Source organism: Pomacea canaliculata, linkage group LG6 (genome assembly GCF_003073045.1).
Source record: "Pomacea canaliculata isolate SZHN2017 linkage group LG6, ASM307304v1, whole genome shotgun sequence".
NCBI classification, from domain to species: domain Eukaryota; kingdom Metazoa; phylum Mollusca; class Gastropoda; order Architaenioglossa; family Ampullariidae; genus Pomacea; species Pomacea canaliculata.
In genome coordinates this window covers 4,491,877-4,511,565 of record NC_037595.1, presented here as the reverse complement: position 1 = coordinate 4,511,565, position 19,689 = coordinate 4,491,877, and the positions used below count along the sequence as shown (strand labels likewise).

The 19,689-nt window shown below is 43.5% G+C and overlaps 1 protein-coding gene across 1 annotated transcript in view; it reads right to left on the bottom strand.

Moving 5' to 3' along the window:
• Nucleotides 1-3,578: 3,578 nt before the first annotated feature.
• Nucleotides 3,579-19,689, bottom strand: part of LOC112565540 (spondin-1-like) — an 88,751-nt gene continuing 72,640 nt past the window's right edge. The window contains 10 exon segments of the mRNA XM_025241029.1: nt 3,579-5,050; nt 7,658-7,836; nt 8,458-8,821; nt 8,950-9,194; nt 9,378-9,548; nt 10,031-10,165; nt 10,168-10,467; nt 10,769-11,009; nt 11,239-11,345; nt 11,525-11,675. Coding sequence (XP_025096814.1) covers nt 5,003-5,050; nt 7,658-7,836; nt 8,458-8,821; nt 8,950-9,194; nt 9,378-9,548; nt 10,031-10,165; nt 10,168-10,467; nt 10,769-11,009; nt 11,239-11,345; nt 11,525-11,675 — 1,941 coding nt within the window. The 3' untranslated portion in view covers nt 3,579-5,002.

The window sequence follows — 19,689 nt, the reverse complement described above, 5'->3', positions numbered from 1 at the left end:
TCTTTAAAAATTCTTTCCATAGCAATAAAACAGATTATGCTGCCAAATAATATTTCATTTAGATTTCTTTGTAAACACTTTAGTAATAAATTTTGTACATAGTTGTGTGACTATGACTGCTGAAGTAGCAGTTTTGACAAATTTTCTTATCTGCTGCTCTACATTTCATGCCTTTTATCATTGTGTCTAATGATTAACAGAATTATTCATACAAAGTGGGTTTGCCAAAAGTTGACAATTATGTGACAAACTTTTTTGTCATCCTCATTGTTCTCTCAGCCCTGACCTCATTGCCCTACAGGTTGAAGCCAGAAGATGCAAGGTTCCTTCGCTTCTTTTTCTAAAATTAGTTTCAAAGCATGCTAATCCTGCTCAGTTTCTTCTCAATAATGAGTCTTTCCTTTGTGCCTTTCTGCTGAACTATTCTGTTGGATAATTTTGGCATGACTATTCTGACATCTAATACATCCTTCCATGCATGATTTTCAATGTCCCTGAGATGTGTTTGCTAATGTATAGAATATAAATGGGTTGACCCCCAGTCCAGATGGAAATTCAGTGCATGTGAATATAATTCCCCATTTGGGAAAGAGCTGATGGGCATTATAGTTTAGTTTAGTTTAGTCCTTGTTACTCCTCAAGGAGCATAGGGCTGCAGATGAGCATCATAGCTACTTAAAAATTTAGTTGAACCTAAAATGGGTCTAATTTTCAGTTGAAATCAGTGCTTGCTCAACTTGATCAAGTGAATTCCAATGCTATTTACAAGGTTTGATAGTGTTAGATCTTTATCGCTTGTTAAAGGTGAACAATTTGATACTAAATAGACAGCTAGACCTTACTGTCATTGAAGAACTAATTCAGATTTTAAATGAAAAAAATAAATGCTCTGAGAAAAAAGAGAGTTTAAGGTAGTAAAACCTACTTTGACATTTCAGTACAAGATAACAGATAACGTACACTGGAAATCTGCATTATTTGATTAAAATTTGAAATACAGGTCTAAGTATTGCCACAATCATGCATTTTCATACAGAAGTACATCTTTGCACATTAAACCCTTTTCTCTTGCAAACATACCTACATTCAAGTACTTACATATCTGCACACATGCATACACACCCCACATACAAAATATATTTCTAAGTCACTGTGGTCTTACCGAGAAGAGACAAAAAAACTCATCATAGAAATGCACAAGAGTTAATTTTGATGAAATTTAGTTTTTACTGATATCAAACTACAGATACAATTATGACGCAACAGAGCGTACAATCAAATCATGTTTAGGACATGTCTTTGGGGGAAGGTTCTCATATAGCTGGCACCCGTTCCTGTTTCGGGCTCACCCTGTGGCTAAAAAACTTTGTATGTCCCCCTAGTGTTAAATAGGGACAACAACATCATTGTAAGTTGTTGTAAAGAATAAACCTGGAATACTTTTGGTAATCTGTCTTCTGACAAGATCATCCAGCTCTTAGCCTTGCCTCTAACTGCTCTGTGCATCTGAGTATGAGATTATAGACCTTTTAAGAACGAATATTTATTTTCTGGTTTATAATCTTGGAACCTGCAGAGGCATCATAGTGTGGTGATTTGTGCAGTACTGCTTGTTTGGAACACACATGTACCTGTGAAATTCCCTCTGCTCACACAGCAGGAGGGTACCTGATTTATCAGGGGAGGCAAAAGGTGGTGGAACAACAACGCTGGGCTCAACCTTCCGTATGTCATGTCCTGGACATGCTTAACCACTGATATCTCAACACTACTATGATCACTTGACTATGGGACCCTTAATTCTGATATCACAAGCAAAACAACTAATCTTTCAACAATGACAGGATTTAACAGACAAAAACAGATATCACAAAAAATGCTCTTCACTGCATTTTGTGACATGCAGAGGTCAGAAAACATTAAAGGAACATCATTCAGTTCTGGCTCAGACCAGAATTTTTCTCAGTTTATGAACTCAGATTTCAGCTGAATATCCCTTTTTGATCCAGATTTATCTGTAAACTTTCTAGAATGTTGACTTCTTGCATTACTTAAAAAAAGAGGAGATGGTGGAAATGTGCACTTGATGATGATTCTTACTGCTGGTGGTAACGGCAGTAGGGGGTAAATGTCAAATAATGATAAGGTCAATGATTTTGTCCCCCCTATTGCACATACTTTATCCTTGAATTCCTATCTGTCATCGCCTGCTTCTGTCAGCACGAACACCTGCAGGTGAGGAAGGTAACCATAAATATTCATTGGTATTTGTCATAAACATCTAAATTCAATGGTGTCTGTTGTTCTAAAGAATAAAAAAAGTTTGCCAAAACATTAAAAAGGTGAAAATGCAGAAATAAAAAAAATGACTGTAACCATCTTGTAAATTTTCCTTCTAAAGTCACACCATTTAAAGTACAGAATAAAAGGTATTATTTCTAAAGATGATAAAGTCCTACCCTTAAATCTTTGGGGAAAAGCAAACCTAGCAGAAGGCAGACCAATCAAAATTTGTGCTTAGAGTGCACACAGTTCATTGGGCCTCACAGCAACCAACAACAACACTAAATGACTGGAACAGAGTTAGTTCATGCCTTTGCTTCACAAAAATGCAGATTACAAGAAAATAACACACTTCATCCAACGTCCTGAAATAACAGCGGGTGCTGTTGCAATGCATGTTTCCTACCATATTTTTCCCTTTGATACCACTGTCGCGACATAGTGATAATATTCCCTTTATGTTTGCAGCAAGGCTTGAGTGTCATGTGTATGCCTTCTCAACACATTTGCACAGCAAATGGTATGATAATCCAAGAATACCAAAATGTAAAAGACAAGATCCCTGCTGCCACCCTGGGAAACTGAACAGCATATCTGTGCATACACTGCAATGTGTTCAAATGCATGCAAACTTACACATACATGCACACACCCACAAACATGCACACCCTCACACACACACCACTCTTTGTTTTTCTTCAACCGCAATATTCAATAAATCCTAATAAAAGAAAAGTCCCTATTATATCTTAATGAGATATCTGACATTACACACATGGGTCTATAAATGTTCATAACACTTGAGAAATAAATGAACATACCTTGTATCTTAAAGATCCCAGACTAAGTCTAGTATATAAGTATAAGTACAGGCTGATCTGCTAATGGTGACCACTACATTTCATGAACCTGTTGAAGGAGAAAGACTGCCAGTTCCTTTATTATTAAGGATTTTAACATCAACTGCAGCACTTTTGTAAACACCTGAGGGTAATTATGCATGCATAGGTGTGTGTGTGTGTTTTCACACATGCATGTGTGGATATAATTATGTCAACGCTGGGACCAGCAATGCAAAAACATCTCTTAGGACTGAAGGAATCATTAACATTTTTCTCATTTTCCTATCGGGGAAAGTAATTGTTTTAGGTAGTTCACAGTTTCAGTAAATAAATATAGCAAAAATTAAATAAATCATCAAAACAATAAAACTTTTAAAAGTCTGGAAGCCAAGTTCATGGTTCTCAGTACAATTATTCAAGTAGTCCACAGTCACCTTCAAAACAACAGACCTCTGTGTATGCACTGGTGTATTATAGTGAGAGTCCTATAATGGTTCACACAGAGACCCTGAATAATAAACAGATTGCAGAGAAAGAGAGTGCTGCTCACAGAACATTATGGACAGAGAGCACCTTGTGTGTAAAGGTCTTGCCAGCAAGGTCTAACATCTAAAATGCATTTGGTTTGATACACATCAATTATCATGAATAATTTTTTTTGTGGGGCAGGTTGTCAAGACAGCAGTCAACTGCAAGTCTTTGAGACAACAATGGCCAAAGCCTGCATCATTACTTAAAGAGAAGGTAATTTTTTTTTAAATCACCTTAAATATACATCAGATATTAACTTACAAAGGTGTCATTTGATTTTCAAAGGACTCATTGTTTCTTTGAAAAAATATCTTTGGACAAGGGACACAATAATGTACAAAGAAAACGAAGTTATTTAGTGTGAATCTGCATGCAGAGAACCATGTCAGAGTGCATGCCAGTGTGTGTTGGCGTGCAGTCCATTATGTCAAAATACATGCCAAAAGCTGAAGGGCAAGCAGAGAACAGTTAACAACTGCATGCCAAATTGTAAATGCATGCTGGCATGCCAAGAACACATCAGCTGACACAACTACCTGCACTTAGGCACTAGATGATGCAAGGCTTTGAGAGTTTGTCTCTGGTGCAGACCAGCAGTTCCACAGCACACCATGTGCACCAGAGGGTGTGTGGTCATCTGCTTTCTAGAGAGCCGAGGTGGCATATGTACAGAGTTTCTGACAAGCAGAAAGCACTACAAACCTGCCCCTTTTTTCTATGTGAGTATACCCTGTACCATTCTGTGTTATGAATGCACTTACGTGCTCACCTTACAGAAGACAAATATCTTCAAAGGATTAATATACAAAGTCATGATCAAAACACAAGCAGGAACCAGTGTGTAGCAGCTTTCATTTTGTTAATGGCTGAGCAGAAAACTGCAGGAAATTCCTGAATGCCTATCATATGTTTAGAAGTTGTAAATCTTGCAACAGTTGATGAATAGCATCTATTTCACTTCTATTTCATCCACTAAAAATTGTCCAGCCGACATCTTCAGAGAAGCAGTTTAGGAAGGCATTTTTTTCACTTTTAAAGGTTGGTACGTTCCTATTTAATGTCTTCTTTCATACTTTTTAAATTTATTGGTTCAGCCATTGACAAAAAGAAAAACTGCCTGTGCTCAGTCCAACTAATTTTGCATAGTCCATTTTTTCACACAATCCCATGCTGCAGATGGAGACTGTTTCTGGGTGTGAACAGGCACTGCTACAGCAGGCAGGGTGACTGAGTGGTGAGACTGTCAGGCAGACAACCACAGCAGATGGGATGGCATAGGATCAGTTCTGGCAGCACACAGTCACGTACAGTTACAGATCAGCAGGAAGGATTTGCTGTGTTTTAGATTAGTATCGGCGATGGAACATCATGAAGTAATTCATTTTCCTTTCCATCTGGAAAGAAAAGGATGAAGATGTGTCAATAACATGATGACACAACGTTGAGCCAGCTAGTGTGATCTGCGAGACAACAACAATAAGCTTGGTTGATGCATGCTAGAATACACAACATCAATATTTTGTGTTTAGACACCCACCAAATGATAAATTGTACATAATCAAAAGATAAGCTAAGTACTCAGTTTTTTAGTTTATAGATTGAAATACTGAGTGATTTCTAACGAGTTTCATTCTCCAAGGCATACTTTCCTTTAGACAAAGTGGCTATTGTTTCCATCCCTCTAAAATTTGGATCCTCTATTTCAAATGTAAATAAAAATTCTAGCTATATATATGCATGAGTTTTAGATGTTCTTAAACACCTGCCTTGGACTCTACAGAAAACATAAAATATGTGCATGATAGCAACAGGAAATTAAACCCACTCAAACATTGGAGTATTTATGAAGAGAGTGTTTGAGGTGTATACAATATTTTCAAGTGAACGTAGTTTAAGAAAAAAACTTTTATGTATGCCAATAAAGAGTGGCACAAGTGAAGTGAGGCAATAGTTTTGTTTAACTTTTAACTGCACAATCAGCCACTCAGTAATGCACAGTTGATTACCCTACAGCAATTATTGCATCTGCCTCTCTTTATAAGGAATAAACTTTTTTCAGAATTCTTACATGTCTAGCTTCATGCTTTAAAGCGATTTTATCATTTGGGTGTGTCTGCAGGTGAGTATGTATTCAAGTTCATGTTAACAGTTGGAACATATGTTTGAGAAACCAAGACTTTGAGAGTGTGTGAGAGAGAGAGAGAGAGTGAGAAAAGAGAGTATACATATAAATGGAAGTGCATGAAATGTTATCGATGCGTATCTTTGTCTTCTTTTGTAATGTTTGCATAAGTGTGCATGCATACAGATGTTTATGTGTATTTTCATGGTTTACATAAAGAGAAAACGGCAAAAAGATGGAGATTTTCTTAACTATCCATAAACAGATATACCAGTGAAGAGTTTTTCTATCGTTAAAATAATAATGTGAATGTCAAAGATCTCAAGAATGTCATGCAAAAAGCACACACTGTGTTAACATTTATTATCATTCACTATTTATTCAACTGTCATTCAATGGGTATACAATGCAGTATAACAGTAACACAGAAGTCTACTTTGTTAAATAAACTGCCAACATAAACACACAACTAAATGCTCATGTCCTGGCAAGGTTAAGCAAGCACATGGCACAGTACACGTGTTTGCACAAAGGGAATGGCATTGGCACACAGTGAATATACATGGTACATGTGTACTAACTGGAGAGAAGGCTTGCACTCATTTATGGTACTGCCTCACAATTATTTGACAGTAACAAATAACTCCAGCTACAAATATGAGTCACTTGTTCATCAGCAGTTAGTTGGTTTTTTCTTGTGATAAAGGCATATATGTAATATAATAGATGATATAGCATTATCTTGAAACACTGAAGCCATGTTAACAGTATTATATTTAATGCAAAAGACAAAAAAGGCAGTAACTAAATGACAAATTTATTATACAATATTTTGGCTTAAGGATATTGTTTGCATAGAATGAAAAGATCAAAGGGATATAATTCACAAATTAATAGCTTATACTAGAAAATTATACTATGTACCTACAGCATTTTAAAATGACTGAAAATTTATTTTAAAGAGACAGCTGCTTGAGAAAAACAAAAATCATCTGAAGGGTAAGGGTGAGGGTAAAAATGTATCAAAATGTTACTGAAAGTGAGAGACAAATTCATGAACACTGATATTATCACACCTCGCTATCAAACAGTCCATGCCACATAAAAAAATGCATTCAAATCCAGGAGGTAGGCAAAAACACCTGTGCAGAAAAAAAGTTATTTCCCTTTCAGTCATCTTTATGATTTACTTTGTAAAGGCAGGATTAAGTTTCTGATTGCAATCAATTTATCACTAAAGCCTGGTAACTTTTAAAGCATCTTCTTCATTTTTTTTAAATGTTAGAAAGGCAGAACAAAGATTCTGACAATTTATCACTATAGTCTGGTATTTTTTATTTTTTTTACAATGTTTTTCCTTTGAAATTAATTTCTCTATTAATTTATCCTCTTATTCTTTTTGTGTAAGAGTGCTGCTGGCTGAACAGTTTGTGCAAGGATACTATGTTTTAATTCAAGCATGAGGTTAGGGGTCATGATCAAAGAAAACAACAACATATATTATAAAAACCAAATCAATGCTCCAAAGTTAATACAATGCCAGCTGCTGTATTACTGACAGTCATGGTTGAGTACACAGATGAGTGTTATACAAGCCGGAATGCTGGATTTGAGTACACTTACTACAAGTTAATACAGCGCGGGGAAGCTCTAGAATGTTAAATGTGAACCTTTTTTAAAAAAAAAAATTATTTCGGTTTACTGACTACACCCAATGCTTGGCACTGCAGCTTGTACAGACTGAGCAGGTTGGCAGGGTGGATGAAAGGGTAGGAGGGGGGCTGGGGGTGGTAGGATGGCTGCATCACAACGATGAACACATACACAATGCACACAACAATTAGAAGGAGAGAGAAAGAGAGAACTATCAAACTCATACATCGGAGTCCGGACACATGGGCAAACTGCAAAAGCGTTTCTGTCGTGCGGCAGGGCAGGCCTGGCCGCCTCGCTTGGGCTTCTGCACGCGCTCCCGCTGCCGCATCTGCACTGCGTTGTCGCCGCAAGTCTCCGTGCACTGCGACCACTCGCTCCACTCCCCCATCTCACAGTCAACAGCTATAAACAGCAAGTGGGGGATCGTCTTTTACGCCAGACAGCAACAACAGTGTGTCTTCATCCCAACCTCCAATAAATACCTATCTTGAAAACTGCCAGCTTTTATTTAACAAAACAAAACAAACGAAAATAAACAAAAACAACAAAAAAAAACAACAAAAAAACCAAAAAACAAAAATAAAACTAAACAAAACAAACAAACAATCAATCAAAACATCCAACAACTGTGTTCATGTCATAAAAAATGCAACTGTTGATCGGATGCTGTGACTGTTCAATGGATGACAATTTCATTTCTCTGAAATGCAAGAAACAAAACGATGTCACTGGCTTATGCGTGATTGTAAGAAAGTAGGCAGGACATAGGTTGGAACCGTCAAGGTGTAGCGAGATGTCATTTCCAATATGAAGGCAATACATAAATGATCGTGTTGCTGCCATCAACTGACCAACATCAATTGCCGGTGGAATTAAAAAAAAGTCAAAACAAAATTACAACAAACAAACAAACAATCCCATACCCCAACCCCTACCCCGGCCCACACTGCACTACTCTGCTGGTGTAGGCTTTGTGACGCGCGAGCGAACGAGCGAAGCGGTTTGGGAGGGTTGATCACTCACGACAATCCGAGTCGGTCATGCATGGCTTGGTTTTGACCAGGCGCCGTGGACACTTCCTGCCGCCGTCCTCGGCCTGTACCTTGATCATCCGGGACCTGCTCGTCGTGCCCTTGCCGCAGGTGGCAGAGCAGGCAGACCACGTGGTCCAAGGCGTCACCATGCAGTCCACCACCGCCCGGTCGTGCTGCTTCCTCTGCCGCCGACGCCGCGTGCGGCCCTGTCGCAGGTTGTCCACGCGCTTCTGCTTGCGTTTCAGCTTCCGCAGCAGCCGCTTCTGCTCGCGCACCATCAGCATCTTGGCTTTGGACTCCATCTCCATGGCCTCCGTCTGCTCCATGAGGTTCTGCACCTTCATCAGCGCCACCTGCAGCAAGACGACGAAGTTTGAACACTAAGACTAAATTGCTAACTTTTTGTTTCCTGCCTTCTTTAAAAAAAAAAGCGACAACATCGACAACTTCAGTACCGCCACTGCCGTTAAGAAGGACTGACCTTAATGTCGTCACCATTGACGTCATCACCCATGCTGTCAATTTTCTGCTTCTGCATCATGACTTCCTTCATCTGAGCGTCCACCTCCATCTGCTTTTCCTTGTCCGACATGGCAGCTTGTTTCTCCATCATGGCCTGCTTCTCCATCATGGCCTGTTTCTCCATCATAGCCTGCTTCTCCATCTCCGCCAGCTTGTCCATCAGAGCTTGCTTCTCTCCCATGAACTCTGTCCTCTGCATGTCTGCTGCACACACCCACACATGCAACAATTTCGTTAGATTTTTAGTCGACTGACCCTTGTTACTGAACTGCTACTCTACGATTACAACATGCATGCCAACATCTGCTGTAATGGCTACAACAATATGTGATCAAGTTACCAATAATTAAATGTGTAGGCGGAGTATTTTTCGCTCTCTTCTCTTACCCATGTGCTCTGCGCAGAGCTCGACACACTCTTCCTCGGTGTCGAAGCGGTTCTCGTTGCCACGACAGCCGCCGTAGTCGAAGACCTGGCACTTCTCCATGGAGCTGTTGTAGAACCAGCGAGGGAAGTTGCCTCTGCACGGCCCCACGTCAGCGTCCATGCTGCAGATTGCTATGACAACGACCAAAAACACGAGGTCAGGAGAGTATTTGATACTTATCGCAATAAGATATGAAAATATATACTATTCAAGAAAGTCTTGCGAGTGACAGAAAAAGACTATTGTCCAAATTTTTTTCGTGATTTATCTTTGCAGCTGGGTGGGTCATACAGGTATTTTGCGGTCATCCTAATCATGTAGGTGTGAGAAACAGCCATTGACACATCACACCTGTCCCCAAATCAACAAAAGAACATCATCAAGGAAGCGTTCTTCTTGAGGGAGTTGTCCGATCTGGCAATCGACAGGAAGGTTGGGCCCCACTTCAAAAACTGAACCTTTCTTGCATCTTTAGAGCACCCGGCATTGATCAAAGAGATGAAAAGAGCTCACGTTCATAAGAAATATACTGTACACCGATGTAGGTTCTTGATCGCGAGACCCCACCCGACCCCTCGCACCCCTGCACCTTTGCAGCAGAAGCTCTGCTCACCTGTAAAGTTCTTCATCATGAGAGCCTTCCTGCAGTCCATGATCTCGCCGCGGCACAAGTCCTTCTCCATCAGGTGCACGCCGCAGTCCACGGTCTTCTCGGAGCGGCTCAGGAACATCCGCCATCTTCCTTCATGCCAAGGCCGCAAGTCTCGCTGCAGGGAGACCACTCTGACCAGCCAGTCACGGCGCACAGGTCGTCGGGGTCGCGCTCGGTGTCGTCGATGCGCATGACGAAGTCGTCGGAGATCTTCTTCCGGCGGCCCGCGTCCTTGCAGTCACCAACGCACGTCTCCTTCTCCATCAGCTCCACATTGCACATGGACTCGAGGATGCCCGGGTTCTTGAGCATGCGCCGTCGAGCTCGCATCCCGTTGCCGCAGGGGTTGGAGCAGGGCTCCCAGTCCGTCCACTGGCTGGTGGCGCATTTCTCAATCTCTGACGTCACAGGAAGGACAAATCATGTTTAACGACATTTCCGGTTATTCCATACTCCCCTAATCATACTCCTCCACTCTCATGTTCCCCATCTCTGGTACCACAGCAACGACTTTTTCACAGACCCCTTCTTTACCCTCTTCCTCTCCATCTGACCCCACTCCTCCCATCTTTCTCGGTCTCGTTGCCGAAAATTGTCATAGCGCCAGAGAAACTATACACAATGTAAACACAAAAACTTGTCACACATATTACATATGTAAATTTTAAAACTAGGACATTTTTGCGAATGTATATTTACCAAGTTTTTTCAAGGCCATCATCTTCTTCTTCATCATGCTGACCAGCTCCTCCGTGCTGGGCGAGTTCTCGGCGGAGGTCGACTCGCCGCTGTCGGTCGTGCAGGCCTCCTTGTTCTTGCTGATGACGAGGCGCGCCATGGGCTTGAGCGGCTCCCCGTAGAACGGCGATTCTCGGTTGTTGGGGTAGGAGCTGGTGATGCGGTGGATCTTCTCGGGAGGTTCGGTCACGATGTTGCGAGACTGAAGACAATAAAGAAGAAAGAAGGGATAAGATGTCTGTGCAGGAATGCTGTTGCTTTGTCATTTGCACGTGCCTTACATGACAGTTATATATGTCAGCATTACAGAATATAAATTTTGTTGTGGCTTTTAAAGCCAAGACACTTTTTTAAAAAAAAAACAAGAAATTAGTTGGCTGTGGGATTTTGTAAACATCGTTGCAGTGCCCTCAGGAAACATTGTTACCAACCATGTAGGTGATGCCACTGTCGGTGCCTGCGTCCCAGGGGTAAAGGTCAATTTCCATGTGGTCCGCCCATGTACAGTTAGTCTGACACATGGTCAACCCACTGACTCCTGTAGAAACCAAAACATTTATAATATAATTAATTTATAATATCCTGTCTTTGATATGAAACCAAACAGTGGACACCTACCAATATTTCTTAAATCCATCTATCCATGCATAACTGAGCTTGATATCAGCAGTTTTAGCTACTAACGACCAGAGAATCTGTTTTAGTGAAGCTACTCACCTACACACCAGTCTGGACTGGGTCCGATCATAGTAAGAAGAGACAGTAGATGCTTTTTCTTGTTGACGGTGAACACAGCCTTGACCGAGCCCAAGATGTTTTCTGGTCCCCACAGGGACTTGGTCTTGATCACCGTCCGGATCTTCTCGCTCTGCACAGACAACCTTACATGAGCTTCCAATGATGATTAACTTACAGGAAATTTCTGTCTCGCATTAAAGAACTGACGGAAGAAGTGTATCAAGAGGTGTACTTACATCGCAGTATCTAGCGACTCAGCAATAACATGGATCATGAGATGTTTGAGTCAGAGTAAAATTTGTCAAGAAACCTCATGGTCATGCATCAGACACTTTATCAGGAGCCGAGCCGCGATACCTGCGATACCTGTCGCACGACGGGGGATGATTTAGGAGATACTTGTCAGAAATAAAAGAATCGTTGAGATGATACTTGTCAGAAATAAAAGGAGCTGTTCAGGAGATACTCATCAAGAATTGAAGTTAGGTTTACATGACACTTGCCGAGCATTGCGCGAGTGCAGACTCGCCACAACGCTCCCCACTGCTCTCATTCTATGCCCTCGGTGATGGATAGGCGTGCATCTTGCATCTTGCATCTTACAACGCTGGCAAAATGCGAACACTTAATAACCACAGAGTTACATCAATAAATGTTCTCGCTTATCAACGAAGCGAAGTAAAATTTTATATTTTTCTGTTAAGGGTTGATTTATAGCCAGTAAACTGTTTCCAAATGCGAGGTGAATCACAGAAATACCCAGGGGGTCGGACATAGAAAACTCTGGGGTAAGTTTTACGCCAGATTTCAGGAAGTCTTGTGGAGCTACACTTGAGATGCAGATATCTACCGAATGGTACAGTGCATGTTGATAACCGCGTTCGCACCTGTCGAAACATGAAGCAGGTATACGACACCAAGAGTATAAAACACTTTAAGTGCAGGCTTTTGACAGACTGCTCTAAAACTAAAACTAGCGCAAGACTTTATTTTTAAACCTCTCTAGGAGCTTGTGGTCATCGGGTATCCAAAATGTAGGAAAACAATCAGACACAAGAAATTCTGAAAGCCTTGACAGTGATGAGTTCTTCTCTTCACGTTCAGATGGACTGGGTGTGCACGAGGCTGTCATTCATACCCCTACACTCGTGGGAGAAGCATTTTTAAAACCCAGCTTCCCTAAAAGATAAGAATGTACAATCAGCACCCTCATGAGTTTGGGTGCAGACACTTCAGATGCTGGCAGATGATCAACACTGCTTCCTTCACTTGCACTGTCTTCACGATCACAAAAACATTACTGGCATACAAGTGGTTTGGGTATTAACCCACCCAGAGATCCTCATTTTATGCTTGTTGTACCTGACCCTTCTGCACCAGCATCACTACCACAGGTCTTTCACCGGCACTAACCGTGAGTAGATGTATATGCGAGTTTCCAATACCTGCACCCAGGCGCAGGCAATGTTGGTCTTTGTGATAAGCGATAAGCCGTGCTGCATGACACTCCCTCGCAGGAAAACATGAAAATGATGAATGGAAAACCCATTTACATCCATAGACATCTTGACGGCATGCGTCAACAAAGTATTCAGCTTGCCTCTCTTCATTCCATCAATCAGCGGTGCTTTACTCAAATAAATACCGAAACTGCACGGATAAAGGAGTGGATGAGGGAATCTTATCTGGCTCTCGAGGGCTTAAAAAAGCCAAAACCAAAACAAAAAACATGAAGAAGAAAATAACGCGACAAAAATAGAAAGAAAGACATGAAGAATAATGTTGTGGTGGTTATGACGACAAACAGAACTGTCCTCTGCAGTCCTCCTCTTGCCCATCGGAGGACACCAGGTAGAGAGGTCAGAGGTCAGCGCGCACTCATACCTCGCTGCAGCAGCAACAGAGACAACCACCTGGCCCTGCAGGTCGCAGTCACCACCGCTAGGCTTTGAAAGCTGTAGTCTGTTCACCATCAAGGTCAGGGTAATAATCACGTGGTCTGGCCGCAAGTTCATCAGATCGCCCGTTCGTGCTGACCACAGCCGAGGTGAAATATGGAGTCTATACAACCCTGACTCTGAAAGGCTTCCGGTGCATGATATCCCCGAGGTAACGTTACCACTACCTCACGACTACGGCCCAGGTTTCTGCACTGCATGACGTAACGCGCGCCAACGGGCACGGTGATAACAGCTCATGCCCGAGAGACTCTCAACCGGACGGCTGGCTGCACGAGCTCCGTGCCCTCCTCATTGCCATTAATCCCCACGCGCTAATCGCCGGGTGCATCTCACACCCGCACCCTGAGGTGACTGGCGACGACGGGTGCAATCAACACGGCGGCGTTGCGTTCGCGTGTCTGTCTGACCCTCATCCCCACCCTCGGTTCTTAAATAACAGATTGTTAGTGTGATGTATGGGTGCGTGAGGCTCGTTCTCCTCCCGCTTATTTCCACCCCGCACACCGCCACAATTTATCGCCAGAGACAGGTATCCAGGTACGGATCAAAAGAACCGCAGCAGGAAAAGGTGAAAACTGTTGGTGCAGCACTTGCTGGCGTGACACAAGCAACTCTCAGTGCGGGTATCGTGGGTACTTTTGCCACGGTTGCTGTCCGTTCCTTCACGCCGTGACCGGTTCACACGAACACGGCTGGTAGATGGCATGGTCTTGGGGTGTCTTTGATTACAGGGTACAGGAACAGACCATGACCAGTTCTGAAAGAGAGTATGGCGGTCATGATGCCTCAATTCTCCACACCCAGACCTCGCTGCCTTTAGTCTCCACAGCTCTGTAGGGGCTCGGGTGGCTCGTACCCTTGTCTACAAGCGTCCACATTGACATACAGCACTCTGCTCCTCCTCGACATAAACTCATTCTCTCAAGATATTGACACCCGGGACGAAATCGTTTCAACAGACACAATATGTCTACCTTTGCTATTAATAATACACTTCGTCTTTGATTAAGCAGTTCTTGTGTTTTTGTATACCCTGTTGACGATCATGGTGGGCAGGGAAAACAGAAAAAAATACAGTAGCAACGGATCTTAATGTGAATGTGAATCAATGAGATAATGAGCATCCACCGGCCATTGAGTGCTGCATCTCCATCAGCGTCTGACGATAATAGCCACAACCTGTCTAACATCTGCAACAGCTATAACTGTCAAACACCCACTTCCTGTCTATATTAGCCAGGTTTTGTATCAACCAGGTATGAACTCACAGATATGGACCAGTGGCATCTGGCTGTCTTTGAGGTTGCGGCGGTTACTGATTCATAAATGCAAAGCTCTTGAGATGGCACTCAGCTACTAAACCCAAGACAAGGACCTGCAAAATATCTATCCACCTCAAACTTCTGAAGCTGTTTGCACTCCTCCTTCCTCCCACATTGCTTCTGGTCCATAGCTGCACACCTCTGGCAGATTTATCTCCAATCCACAGCTACAGTTCTCTGTTTGCCGCAGAAAAGGTGCGAAGTTCACCACTGGAACGACTTCAAACGAACGCCCGGCGTCGTTGGTGACCGCCACCAGAGTGTCTGCCAGTGAGGAATGTGACATATGTCCTGGACATGACCATCTTCCTGCTTGGAGATGTCCTTGCCAAGTACCTAGACAGTCATCTGTATACGCGAGCAGCAAATTTGTACTTTACCTGCAAAAAAAGAGCGGGGAAGCCAGGGTGGAGGTGGTGAGGAGGTGGGGTTACCCTCGCCCCTGGCGCGTCTTCAAATTCCTGAGCCTCGAGCTCGCCCCAAGCGACCAAGCCTGGCCCCCTTAATTGAATCTGGAGACCTTTTCCGCCGGCCTGGCCTCAAATATTGGAGTTAGGGTGGTGAATCTGCCACGTCAGTAATTGCCGGTGCTGGACCAACTATGTGTCAACAGCGCGGTGCCTTGCCGGGCCAGGGTCGTCTCGGTGGCCGGGCAGAGAGGACAAACAGGAAGGCGACATGCTTCATTATGGCAGCAGCTTTTATTGGCTTTCATGAACCTCGCTCACAGCATCGTTCACATTCTTGCTCACCTCAGCTGGTCCTCCTCTGCCCTCGGACAAGGGTGTGTTCTGTAGTATTCCATCCCTTGACGAAGGTGTGTATTGTGGTATTCAGCGCCTGAATGGAGTATCAGTCTGGTAGCAGCCCAGAAGTCGACCGTCCATGTTGTTAACACCAGAGCTTAGTTCCCAGGATGGTTCCTTTGTCCAGAACTGGTTCTTGGATTAGGCAAGTCTGAAGAACCTGCTACATGGGGTCTGTTTCTCTGAGTCAAATTCACAGCGGGCAGTGTTCAAGGCTTGAGTGAGGGTGTGGACTGCGGAATCCTCCCCACCTCCTCCTCGGACGAGGGTGGTCTATGACGTAGCTTTCTGCACCCTTCCCACCAACGATGCATCGTGGGTGCAGTAGTATTGCGGACAAATACAGAGAAAATGACGGGAAAATATCGGGGAATTCTCTATCAAGCTGGAATAATAATAATGTAGCAGATACAAAACTTAATGTTCAGCACCTTCCCCGACACCACCAGCTTTTAACCCTCGCTTGAAAATGCAAAACGACTGCGACCTCTCAAAGCAAACATCAAAAACAGGCCTAAAAGTCATCCCCTCCAAAAAAAAAAAAAAAAAAAAAAAAAAAAAAAAAAAAAAAAAACAAAACAAACAAAAAACCTTGACAATGGCTAGAATCAGAGATGTGTACGTTTAGGAGGCAAAAAAATATACATATATAAAAAGCTGGGTAGCATCGTTATCTCCTCTGTCGCCAGAAGGGAGTGCCGAGGCCCAGTCCGTCCTCCCAACAAAGGTCACGGGTGTCTAGAATGGCTGCTATTCCGCCCCGGACCCGCCATGTTGACTGGTTCACGTCGGTTATGCAACGCGTGCGCCACACGTGACATTTGGAGAGGGGAAGCAAGCGAAATCTTCTTGCTGCAGGTAAGTCAACTCGTTTACCTGACACGGACCTGCTGTAAGTACAAGTCAACACATTTACACGACACCAGCCTCTGGTGCGCATGCTCGGTGGGGTGGGGGCTGGGAGGAGTACTCTGTGTGTGTGGGAGGGGGAGGAGTGAGGGGATGGGGAATGGAGGCTGACCGGGACGTGAATACTTTTCCCACGAAGCTATTTGCACGAGACACAGATGACTGTCACTTGAACATCTGATGGTGTAGGCGAGGAGGCAGGGGGCAAGGGTCTGGGTGTCGGGTGGCTTCCACATCTTCCACGTCCGAGGTCTTCGTTAACTTCTGGGGCAGTGTGACCAAGACAACCACTCAATTCTTGTTTATTCCTCCTGGTACCTAGGTAGCTCATAAGCACCACTAGAGACTTTGTCCGTCTGTCAGCAGCAAGTGTTGCCATGTTGTTCCAGGTTAGTCTCTGGACCTTCATTTCTTTCTGACCTTTGCCTTCGCCTTTTTCTTTTTTCCGACCACGTTCCCTCTTGTTGCCTCTGGTTTCATTCTGCGCGCATATCGTAGCCATTATAATATTTTTTAATTATTATTATGGTTCCTATATTTGTATAGCTAGGTTTTAGCCAAGACAGCCAATATTTTTTGCACGAAGACGACAGCGTGGTTGGGGTGGAGGAAACTGCTCGTGATGAACTCTTTACACAAACACTGTTTAAACTTCTAGCGAGGTGACGAGTCTGTGACCCCAGACGCTAAATTTACTCCTGTCATCATGACCTGGACTTTCTGACTACAACAACAATCAATGGCTAACAAAGCTAAAACTAAAAGTTCAAGGCAGGAAGGATCAAATGGAGATTGGGGAAAAAGGAGTGAAAAGGGGAAAGGAAAGGACAATTGAAGAAATGTGCAAGAAGGTCTCGCGGCCTACCCGAAAACAATGTGAGAACAAACTCCAGTCCACGGAATTGCTGCAGTCATCAAAAACGGACAGACAGGCTGCTGGGACATGCCGTGCAGCACACCACGCGCTGCAGGAATGTTTACAAAGACGATAAGAAGTCGAAAAAAATTCTGCATGAATGTGAAAATGAAAAGGGCAATGAATTAACGTCTTGTGGCCTCAAGACAGGAGAAAGAAATAGGAGGACAGAGGTTCAGAGGGTCGGTGGCTGCATGGGTGGAGGGACGGGGTAGGAAATCGCGCGCAAATTAGAAGAAAGGGAGAAGAGAAAAAAAAAAAACTACGACACCACCAACACCACGGTACTGATAAATCGTCTGATACTCTTGTCTATCAAAAGTTCATTCCAAACTGTAATATCATGTACATAAAGACTACATTCGCACCCCGTCTCGACACTTTCCGGGATTCGCAGGTTGTAAGTTTGTCGCGCAGGCGCGCCAGCCACGTTTAAACAAGTGGCCGTTAGGAAGATAAATGTTTTTCTCGCGTGCCTTATCGCCGGTAGCCAGGCGTTCTGGCTCTGAAGGTGTTGCCAATGAGCAGGCACCCGACCTGGGTCCCTCCTCCCATCAGGTAGCACTATTCAAAGAGGTGACAAATACCTGTGTTGCGAGAGACACGCCGATCAGCACCGTACAGGTTAATAACCACTCAGCCGCCTCGGCGTGGTCTGTCGATCGTTCTCTCGCGCCACTCGAAGTAACTGTCTACATCAGAGTTGTAGTTCGCATTTCTAGAGGGGAAAAATATTTGTAATAATTTGGTCACGTTTGAAAAATGTTTACATGGCAATTATCGACACATTTTAACAAATTTTTCTTTGTCCGGTTAAGAAGGACCTTCAGAAGGTCTTCCTGAGGTAAGTTTTTGAAGATGCTACCAGCAACAGCCGCGCAGCTAACCGTCCAATGCCAACCAACGGGATGGCGAATCGGGAGAGATCTGGAGGTCTGCTCTTATCCAGATAAATTCCCTGGTCGGGCACCGCGGGTATCTGTGACACGTGTCGGTTCCAGACTTCTTCAGACCCAGCTCTGCAGGAAACTGCGCACGCGTCTCAAGCTGCATGATAGATGTTCACACACCTCGGTTTAGCCTCGCCTGTTATCTAAAGGAACGAGAAGATTTATGAATACAACATACATTCTAGAGATCGAAAACATAAGTCAAAAATGCTTCAAAGAATGAAAAATTTGCTTTCAAGTCACATTTGGGTTTGCATCTCTCACTCTGCTTCTAGCAACTGTAGTTTTTACCGCAAAAGGGTCTTTCCGAAGGATCACAAGAAAAGAATTTTGTTACTGTCTTGAAGGAGTATAATCTGGAGTGTAACAGATTGGATGTTATAAATATAAAAGACAGGTAGCTTACAAAGCTAACATCTCGTGGTTATTTATGACGATGAAATGACAGCCAGCCAGCAAGACTGTCCACAGACACATCCCCTCCCCCATCCATTTCCCATGTTCCCAGGGTAAAACGGTTCCAGATCACAGAGGAGCTGTAATAAGGGTGGCTGGTGATGCAGTGGCCTTGGGTTCTCGTGTTGGAGCCACTTTCTGATTGCGACATGGATGTCATTGTTGGCGGTGGGTCAGCTTTCACCGAGACTCCAGTTTCTTTCCCCTTTACCGCCCTCCAGCGAGGTCATCACACGAGGAAGAGTTGCGTTTTCTGTCAAACCAGCTTACCATAAACTGTAGTTCTGCTTTTGTTCTAACATACAGACTACATGGCAACACTACTTGTGTACGCGATGGTTATCGGTCATTGATGAACTTGGTAAACCCTCGACTAAATTGTTTGTTTAGAGTGCCGTGAAGCTGAACTGTTCGTTTTCCACTGTCTGAACACTGCAAGGTAACTGTCATCTGCCTTTGTGTCAAGAAAATCTCATCAAACATCAGCATCTCTGCACTCCTCTACCTCCAGTAGCTGTAGTTCCAGCGACTGCTGCAATAGTCTTCTACAATTCCACAGAAACAACCTTCTTAAGCCGCGAATTGTCACAGACAAACTTCATAATTAAAATAATCTTTAACGACTTGAGAGTGCGCCAATTACTGATCTGGTAGGTTTAATTGCAAGACATTAAAAGGTTACAACATGCCACTTTGAATTAGTGAAATCCGCTGACACGCGGAGGGTCAAGGGCGGCCAACGGTTCAGCACATTATTAATTGTCATCAACCCTCCCAGTCTCCCCCCGACACCAGTGCACCGCACATGCCCAGAAAAGCGGGTG